Source organism: Diachasmimorpha longicaudata, chromosome 12 (genome assembly GCF_034640455.1).
Source record: "Diachasmimorpha longicaudata isolate KC_UGA_2023 chromosome 12, iyDiaLong2, whole genome shotgun sequence".
NCBI classification, from domain to species: Eukaryota; Metazoa; Arthropoda; class Insecta; order Hymenoptera; family Braconidae; genus Diachasmimorpha; species Diachasmimorpha longicaudata.
In genome coordinates, this window is record NC_087236.1 from 4,630,034 (window position 1) to 4,640,691 (window position 10,658).

Genomic DNA, 10,658 nt, shown 5'->3' on the forward strand with positions numbered 1-10,658 from the left:
CCCCCTCTGTTCACTCCGTCAAACCATCGGCTTTGAAGGGTCTAACCCGCTGACGGGCTTTCACAGTATGCAACCGTCTGACCTACGTGTACATTGGCCTCTGTGTGTGCCAATTTTAACCTTCGACAGATGCATTAGTGATTTACGATCGTGAGTACTGTATACATCGCTATGCCAGAGGCTTTCCGGGCTTTCGTAAACACCGACTGGGAATTCTTCTGTCCTCCCAGCCCCCCTCCCACCCACGGAGTGAAATCCACTCTCTCCTTTTATTATTTATTGTCACTCTCATGATTCAATTGATCGCTTCGGTGATTTTTCAACGGTCACGTCGGCTAATCACTCCGATCATCAACGCTTTTCCATCGGTTTTTAGTCATCCGTTGTCATCCAGATAAAATGGATTCAATTTTCAACAAGTGCAGGAGCATCTGTTAACCATTAGGCATTAGGAAATATTGATTGAGGGGATTAATGAGGGAGGGTAATTACCACTGTCGATTTGTGGATTATCGGTGATTTCGGGGGATTCGGTGGATGGACAGAACAGTCGGTGAAAAATTATTGTGTAGGGGGTGAGAGGGGGGGGAGGGGGATTGGCACAAGTAAAAATTTCTATCAATACCGTAAATTTGGTAATTAAATTTGTAATTAATGATAGCACTATAAAATTTGAAGGTTTAGCATTTTTTATTTGAGGTTCAATTAAAAAATTTGAGATCTCTGAGAAATTGATGGAGATATTTTAAATTTGATGTCAAGGTCAGTTTAGTTTAGTGGGCCTTCCTTCATTTTTTAATAATTTATCGATAATAATTTACTATTTACATTTCCATAATAATTAACAATTTTTCGATAACTCATTGGGATTGAGAAATTTCCTATGAGGCACAGTAATTTTTCTGGAGCAACACAGTAATTGTAATCGGAATTACACAATAAAAATTGTGATTTTTCTCTTCGTGTGATAATTAGTGTCCATAATTGGGGTAAATGAGCCTTTGGAGTTTGTAGATATGTTATTTAGTGGAATAAAATTATTTAGAGAATCGCAATTGATAAAATCTTTGGAATATTTTACTGAAACTTTGCGGATGATCATCAGTTGGAAAAATTATTTAACACACCCTCAGGCAATTTTCAACGACAACTGCAGGAGCAGCCGTTAGCGACTGTTTATTTTTAAACGAAAAAGTAATCATGAATGATTTAATGGATCATTGATAAGGGAGTGGTTCTATATTGTTGGGGAATGTAATGGCAATGCGGGGAGCCTAAATCACCTGGAAATAATAGCCTTGGGGGAAGTGTTTGAAGGAAGAATTTTTGCTTGAAAGAATTACGCACTGGGGAGTTTTTTTTGGTGTTGGGTGGGTCTTGGGGGATGTCGAGCCTTCTGTTGATTTTTGGAGCTATTGAGCTCCTGGGATATTATGGGATTAATTAACAAGTGCAGAAGGGGAATAAATTGATGAGTTTGCCTTTGAATTCAACAAGCCTTTGCTCCTTTACGTTTCTATCCATTCGTTTTTCGTGGATAAAAAAAATTATTCAATTTAGTTTCATCAATGTTTTTTATGATTCATTGATATCACATCCTATCACAGCTCCGGCGAATATTAATATTGAATTTAAAAAAGATAAAAATACGAATTTATCAGCCGAAAATCGGAGTAAAACCCAACGGACTCTCGAGTATTTCCTCCCTAAACTCCAAAAATTGTCCTTCAACTTTCCCCAACAACAAAAAATCCAGCAAATCACAAGAAAAAAGAAACCATCAATTTCCAATTCAACATGCATTTTCAATTCCACTCTTTAATTCAAAAGTGACAACCGTAGGATTACCCACAAATAGATCTAGTCGACTCCAAAACGAAGGAAAAGTTCAAACTGGACACATTTAAAATGGAAATCGATTGAATATCGTAAACTGAAGAAAGTCAATTTCATCTTTGGTATTTGCATCCGGTCTCGGTCTACGCGTGTTCAAGATGAGGCCAGCACTCATGTAGTGGTGTCCATGTACACTGTAAACCGTGGGCAATATGGGTGAGTGTATAACGTGATTAAACGATGAACAAGGACAGACCTAAACTGTTGGGAGAAGGGGAACGAACGAGAAGTGGAAAATCGTCTCCTTCAGTAGCACCACATCATGCTGAGGCCATCATCGTAGATCTCTTCTGGTCTGCGTTTCTGTTCTACTGAGAAATCGTCTGATGGCCTTCCCCCGTTGGATGCATTTTCGGAATAAAGACAAACTGGGGAGATGGAATGGGCCCGACAGAGAGAGAGAGAGAGAGAGAGAGAGAGAGAGAGAGAGAGAGAGAGAGAGAGAGAGAGAAAGAAAGAAAGAGAGAGAGAGAGAGAGTAAGTGGTCCGTGAGATGAAGAGAATCGTCGGAAGGGGAATCAGAGAGAGAAAGATGAGACCAGACAGAAGGGATTCGTCGTCGTCTCCAACTTTGCTCTCTCAAACCTCATCCACTCGTTTTCTCTTCTCTCTCGCACTTCTCACCCTCCTCCCCCCCACCCCACCCCCTCTTGTCCACCAAATACAACACGCTTTTTCCCTCTCTCGATACCCGAGTCACAGCAACAACTGCTGGTGGAGAGACGCCTCACGGGCGCACACTATCCAGAGGAGATGTAAACTTGTTCGAAGTTGCGCCTGTGCACCGCGTGTTCCGTCTGAACCCGGGGCGAAGAGAGAGATCCACCGGTGGAGGAAATTTTTTTTTTTATTCTTCAAGAGTAGAAACAAAAAGAGATAACACTGCACAGGGCAGAACAATTCTTATTATCATCGTTGAACTCTAGTGCAAGTGAATGGTGATGTAGTTTCAGTGTTGGAAGTTTTTGGAGAGAGAGAGAAAAGGGAAATAAAAGTTGTGTGGACGCAATAGGGGGCGGATGAGAGGAATTTATTCGAGTAGAGTCGAGATCTTGGGATCGTTGGAGATCGATTTTAGTCGAATGAACTCGTGTCACGCACATGGATTTGTCGACTGACGGACGTGGGGACAAGACGTCTGGCCAGTGTCCCGGACGTAAGTCTTGATGAGACATTTTTGAGGGTTTTTTTGTGATGGTGAGGGGGGTAGGAGGTGAGGGGGGGGGGAGTGGTGGGTGGTTGGGGAAGGGGAGGGATGATTAATTGGGGCATTATCTGGGACTTCCGTATGGGAATGTTTCCTTGATCGCTGACGCGATTGCAGGAACTTTCCCCTGGGGAGTGGGTGTGTGGGCGATGGACAATTGGGGGTTTATGGGCTGGGGAAAATTAGGGGGATTTTTTAATTTGATTTTTTTATGCAACCGATGGGGGAACGATGTGCGTGACGTTCGGCCGGTTTTGCCGGGACTATCGACTCTCACCTCTCGCTTGGTAACAAACTCGATGGATTTTTTATGGTAGAATGGTCGGTGAATATTGTTGCAGGGGGTGAGGGGGATGATGTGGAGGACAGAAGGTGGCGGAAGGCTAATGGAAGTAATTGATTTTTTTGGGGGTTATTGGGGAATTTTTTGGAGCGAATTTATCGGAGTGTTTTTGGGGATTTTTGATTTTTTTTTTGGGAATTTTGAAATTGGAAAATTTAATTTTAGTTTAGTGACAACAGTGGTTGGACGATAAATTTTTCGGGAGTTTCCACTCGTGTGAGTCGTTTCGGCGGAGATTGCAGGAGTAATTACAGTCAAAAAATCGTCGGAAATTTCGGAAATTCGGTCAAGGGATCAATCATCGCTCATCGGAAATATCTATTTACGTTAAATTGAATGTCACTTTCCTGGAAATTAGCAGTCAACTGCCCATGAAATTTCAATTTTCCCAACCAGTATTATTAAGTGTACTGGTAAATTGCTTCTGGAAAAAAAACCTATTGACTGATGTCAGGAACAAAAAAGCCTTAACTTTTTTGTCCCTCACAGTTTACGATCTTGGCACTGATTTAGGCTTTTTATTGCCTCAAAATCTGAGTAATTGACACTGGCATTTCGATTGCCTCGTATCCGCCACAGAATAAAAACAACTGCCGTCACTTCAACTAGTTTTGGTGATTCATAAATTCAATAAACTTGTCCTTGTGTTTACTGGGAATTAATCAGCCGCAATTTATTCCCCCGGGATTTGTAAATATTTTCTTATCAATCATCACCGATAAAATTGTACCTTAAATTACCGGTTTAGTTGTCCTAAATTTATGAATGTGAAATTGTAACACCGACTGCACACATAAATGGAAATAGAAATTCTGGTTTTACTGCATCACGAGATCGAAGGTTAAGTAAGGAGCACCTGTTTTGCCCCACCTGAATAACCCGGACGATTCTCCTGGTAATTTAATCCACTGATTATGGATTTGAAATGTCTCAGTGAGAAATTGAATGTTCCTCCTTTGATGGGAACTGGATTTAATCCGTGAGTGATTGAATATTCAGTGAAATATTATACTTATCCTGTGGCCCATCCCTTAAATCCCAAAAAAAATATCCTTCGAGAGGGATTAATTTACGATTCCGTATCTCTCCAGGGAAAAATACATCATCTGAGTTATAAAAACGGTTCTTAAAATAAAAAAAAGCTGACGCAATCCCGGAGCGTTTGAAGATTTTTCTTCTGAAGTTTTTGTGCCAGTCTTTGACACTAAATTCTTATGGCGAGAATTTTTTTTACATTTCAGGAAATCGTAACGTTTAAAAAACATTACCTTCACCGCTTGCCTCGAGATTAAAAAAAAACCTAACCTGCTAATTGGGTGATTCATAATCACAATTAATTAATCAGATTTGTTTTTCTCTAATAATTTTGAAAATCATTTTGCATTCTTCAATAAATTATTTCTGATCACTCAAACGTCTAAACAACAACTGAATTATTAACTTCGATAAATAAAACGAGTCTCCTCTCCCCCCACAAAAATCTTGATTAAAACCCCTCTTTTTCCCGGCGTTCATTAGCAAATTTAATTCCCATTACGAATCACGAGAAAAAAAAAAACAATTTAATCAACTCAATTCCTACATTTTCCTCCTAATTACTAACAAAATTAAGGTACAACGAAGCTGCGATATCACTGACAATTTTCCCCCTGTTGTACTCACAAACTTGTGAATATTTTGCTGTACATGTGCTCCTGGTGATGTCGCTGGTGAAAATCCTTCATCACTTTTAACCGAAGACATTAAAAGTGCCTTTGGGTTGGAGGCACAACTTGATTAGATGGTGTGCGCGAAAAAGCTGGGCAATGTTGCCGCAACTGGAGCAATTAAGTGGCAATCCATTTGAAAAAACGCGAGTGGGGGTGGGTGGGAAGGAGGGGGGGCAGAAAGAAGATGAAGAGAATGAACTGAGGATGGTTATAAGGTGGTGGAATAGTCTCTCTCCTGCGTTGGCTAGTAACTGTTTCCAATGGGGGGTTTGTACGAGAAAGTTTTAGTTGACGATGGCAATTGGATTAGTCGAACGCTCGTGCTCGTCCATCGTAGTTCTATAACGTTATAATATATAACTGGTTACTTTGGGGTGGGCTCTCTCAAGAGAAGAGGAGGAAAAAAAATTGAGGGATATCAAGACGGTGTAGTTAGACTATATCTGACCCGGGATGGGGCATCAGTGAGGGCCTCAGGGGAGTATAAAAAGGTGGGAGGGAAGTAACTGGCGATGAAAAACTTTTGTAACCGGTTTCCACGCGCAGATTCTCCCCAGGACCCGTTTCACCTCGAGTCAACTGAAAAATCGGAGATTATTTATTTTTTTGTAGATTTTATGGTATTTATTTTGCACTGGTGCAACTAACGAATTAATTTATTCCACTTTGTGGAGTTTTCGGGCTTACGACTGTTTTTTTAAGGTTTTTTGGTATTAAATAATTAGTGGTATCGATGGGGAGTGTAAATTTCAGCAAGAGAAGACATTTTATCAGCTGCTACCGCTAAACTGACTTCAATTGAGTTAATACTTTCCTCGTAATTAGTAATCAAGTCTGGCGAAGTGGTAGAACGAGTTGAGTTAATTTATCTGTAGTCTTGGTTTTTATGTAAATGTTGGAAAATCGGAAAGCGATCGAACAATTTTCTTAAAAACTTTTTAGGGATTTTTTTACTGGAAAATGTGGAATCAAAATTCTGGTGTGCCTGGAATTTTGGGAATAAGTTAATTATTATTTACGTTATCCTACCACTTCGTTATTGAGTATGAAATATTTAACAAAAATTATCGCCTCTCAATCTCAAGACTATTCTATACCTTTAATGAAAATGATTTAATTACCACAAAAACGAGAACAGCTTCGAGAAGAAAGAAAACACTATCCAACTGATCAATTAAAATTGGGAAAAATTAATTATTCATTCCAATATCTCCTCCATTTTCCTCCTCAACTGCCCCAATGAACCGCCGCCATCTCCCCCTGAAATTAATTACCCATTCCTGATTATATATTTGTTTTCAATCCCCCATTGTCATTTCTCCCACCTCCTCTTCCTCACCCAATTGAAAAACTTCTGAATTCATTCTTTTTCCCCCAGCGACTTTTTTTCACCAATTTTTTCATCTCTCTCCTTGCAGAAATCGACAACCATCCAATTTGAAACAAAGTAAAACAGAAAAAAAAAAAGAATAATCCAACGAGAAAAACCATCCCACCACTATCGGCACATTCAGAATGCTCCAGAGTTTCCTGTCTGGTGGCTCCAGATGTGCCCGACGTGGTCTAGTATTCGTATTCATTTGGGGCCTCGTAATGATTGGTGCACTGCAATTTCGCCGAGTCGAGAATGAGGTACTACAGGAGCATGATTCACCGACGATGGACGAGGTCTATCCGACAGCAGGTGTTTGGGAACATTCACTGGAACAGGCGCCACCATCACCACTAACGTCTGTACACCGTGATACCCCTGGGATACATGAATTATCGGTATATAACAATGAGAAACGTACACCAGTTGATGCTGATGGATACATAGCAAACAGAATTAACATTCAGGGGTTGAAAAATTATCCTGACGACCGTGAACCACTTCTCGACAAACGACCACCAAAAACTGACGAAGAAATCGTCAACGAGATTGAAAAAAAATCACCAAACTTACCCCTGGCCTATTGGATGAAGAGTAACACCCTGAAGAAGCCAGTGCCTCCAAAAAATGGCGGCTGTGCACCCAAATTTCCTGACATATTTGACCTTGAATTTAACAACATTTACTGGCAAACAATGGAATCATCGAATGGTACATTTCAACTTTACGGTGCCTACTACGATAATCGAAGTCTATCTCGAATTGGTCCGGCTGTTCGTCTCGTCGGTATGATAAATCGAATCGATCCCAAGGTCAAGACCTACTGCCAGCTGTGGTACAAAGGAGAGAGAGATCCTAAAATAGTCGATGTATTTGAGTACAAGTACATATGGTACCCCAAATGGGGTAATTACAAGCAGGGAATCTATCAGCCTTATGTGATAGCATGTAAAATACCAAAATCCCATTCAGACAAGGATCCACCAGCCTCGGTCTCCATCGTCGAGAAGCCCTGCGATACAGCACGAAATAATCTACGAGTCATCTACAACAAACCAAAAGTCAAAAAGGAATTTGCTGTTTGTGTCAAGGGACTGGATTTCCTCCACGAGGACCTCTCAGTTCGTTTAATCGAGTGGATCGAGCTGATTGGGATTCTTGGAGCTGATAAGATTTACTTCTATCAGCTTCAAGTCCATCCCAACATCACAAAAGTCCTCGATTATTATCAGGAGTTGGGGAAAATCGAGGTGACTCCATTGACATTGCCTGGTGGACAGCCAAATGTACCAGCATTTCAACACTTGTATCTCACCAAAAAGACCAATCACAAGAGGCAGAATGAACTCATACCCTACAACGATTGTTTGTACAAACACATGTACGAGTATGATTACATTGCTCTACTCGATATTGATGAAGTTATAATGCCGGCTAACGATACAACATGGAGTGAGCTCATGAGACGAGTTGTACCGAAGGCACTTAAAATACGCAATGAGACTCGTGCCTCGTACAACGTTAGAAATGTCTACTTTCTCGATGACCTTCTACATTCGCACGAATACTTCGACCACGTGCCGAGGTGAGCTAAAAGTCGTTTATACTCACTCTTTGCATTCGCATTTTTTTTTCTAGTTTTTTTTATCATTTCCAAGCATTCGTCATCGCGTAGGAAAGCCGGGTATGAATAATTTATGTCAAACAGGATATTCCAACATCTGTTTTACAAAGGTCTTGTTGCTTTTATCACGAGTACTTTCATCTGGTATTTTTTGCACTCGAAGGGAAGAGGTGGAGGCATTCATATTTTAGTTGGGCATTTTTTATGAGGAATATTGCAGTTGTTCAGGGGATTTTTAGTTAATTAATCGATGGTATTGGATTTTTTCGTTATTTAGAGCGAAATTTTCCTCAGGATTTTTTGTTGAGCTGAAAAAATTTCTTGAAATAATTTGTTATTTTCTTTTTTGTACGAGATATTCACCGACAACTGATCCTAATCAAAATACGTTTACCTCCTTTCACCACTTCACTACAAGCCTCATCCCCACTTCTTTTCGATAAATATCTCAAAACTCCTGAGAAATGGAAGAATTTTTCCGAATAATTTTTTCCACAACTCATTTTTTCCTAAAAAATTGTACAACAAAAGTTCCCCTACTTTTTCTCATTTTTTAAATATCCACCGGAAAATGAAGTTGATAATTCAATTCACTTCGTTTTACGACTTCTCCACACAATTTCATGTTTAAAATTCCATCAGATACCAGAGTGCATTAAAAACCAGCAACTGATGAAAGAAGAAATATCTTGAAATTGAATAAAACGGTATAAACGACCCACAACACGATAGCAATTCTCCACTTGTTATACTTTTTTTTAAATCTGTGACAGGTACATGCACATGCTTCAGCATGTCTACAGATCCAAGAATTACACGAAACCCAATCAGTACATCAAGTGTTTTCACAATACAGAGCGCGTTGTTACGCTACATAATCATTTTCCATTGGCTTGTCTCGGGTCTGGATGTACCAGTTATCCAATCGATACCCAGGACGCCCAGTTGCAGCATTATCGTGCAGACTGCGTTAAATCACTCAAGAAGACTTGTGAACAGTACCGTGAAAACAGTGTATTGGATACCAAGATTTGGCGATACAAGGATAAGCTTGTCGAGCGTGTTACAAAGGCACTGAAGGACTTGAAATTTTTTGGACCCAGTTAGGAAGAGTTTACTACAAAATTTAGAAATTAAAAAAATTTTTTTTATCACTTTCAATGCTCAATTGTCCTCCCTTGTTCCCCGGAAAAAAATTGTCTAAATATAAATTCTTTTATTCCGGGGAATGACGAGAGTACTTCAACTGCATTTTCATGGTCAATCTCGATCGTTCTCTGTTGTAAAATATAAATAAAGAACAGTAATGTGTGAACATAACACTGGAGTGAGATAAAAAAAAAAATATTGTACGTGAAGTGGACGGTTGGAAAAACAGTTATGCTCAACTCAAGTCCAGAACAGAGGGCGATTCACATTGTACCATGAATAGCTCTTTATTGTAGGCCACACTTACTTGTGTACATTGTGACGTCTGCTAGCTTTTTGTTAGTAAAAAAAGAAAAATTTCCCATACATTAACGTGTGCCATTAGACTCATCGAGTGAGGCCTACATTGAAATGCACTTGTACGTCTTTTAATACGACTATTGTTTTATATTCATATTGTACAGTTCGAATTTTTTGTTTTATTTGTTATGTTCAATTATCGATGAATGGTGAATAAAGAGGATGAAATATTTATTTTCACGATTTAAGTTGAGGCAAATTTTTCTCATCGCTTGCAGCTATTTTACACATTCGATTTTAAATTTAATTTTTTTGGGACTTGTTCAAAAAGTCTCTAAATGGTTTTTAAACCCTCTTTGTATGTGTGCCTCTATGTATATATGACACCCATTTTTTTTGCAATTGTTCGCTAATAAATCAATGAAATTGAATTTTTTAATGTAGATATTGTTGAGCCCTATCCATCGAACTTAATTATAATGTAAGTCGAGTATTTTCGAATTTTGTATTATCTCATTATATTTTTCAATCGAAAATTCGTTACTATTATGATATCCAATAAAACGCATATGAAACGCAATATTATTTACTGCAGACTGTTAATTTATTAAAAAAAAATCCCATGCTATATTAATATAAACGCAATTTCCCACTTGTTTTTTTCATCTCGGAATGTACTTTAATAGTGCACGACTAGACTTTATTACCTCCACTGGAAATGACTTTTCCCTCACCTTCCACCCCCACCTGCCACCCCCAATTTCCCTTTGACGGTTTTCCCGAGGTACTGGGAGTTGCTATGGCTTCATTCGCAAAGATCTTTCGGATTTTACGTGCTAAAACCGTCTTGGATTGAGCCAAAATGATGATGACTTGAACAGCACCAGGAAAATGGTAAAGAGTCGCAGTTATTTTTCCTCCAGTTTTACGATGTTTCCGTCCCTGTTTTTTTACTTCTCTTTCCGAGCATATGGACATTGCATGCGGAGGTGGAAGGATAGATTTTATCCATCTGAATATATCCCTCTGAGCATTTTCTTTGGGAATTCATGGGGTGG

At 39.3% G+C, this 10,658-nt stretch overlaps 1 protein-coding gene across 8 annotated transcripts in view; it reads left to right on the top strand.

Annotated features, from left to right (window-relative positions):
* Window positions 1-10,187, top strand: part of LOC135168204 (uncharacterized) — a 23,741-nt gene extending 13,554 nt beyond the window's left edge. For 4 of the 8 annotated variants that reach the window (XM_064132166.1, XM_064132165.1, XM_064132172.1 and 1 more), the window contains 2 exons: window positions 6,574-8,112; window positions 8,925-10,187. In XM_064132166.1, the coding sequence (XP_063988236.1) occupies window positions 6,671-8,112; window positions 8,925-9,258 (1,776 nt within the window). In that variant the 5' untranslated portion in view covers window positions 6,574-6,670 and the 3' untranslated portion in view covers window positions 9,259-10,187. The other 4 variants (XM_064132164.1, XM_064132171.1, XM_064132168.1 and 1 more) reach the window with 4 other exon arrangements.
* The last annotated feature ends 471 nt before the right edge of the window (window positions 10,188-10,658 follow it).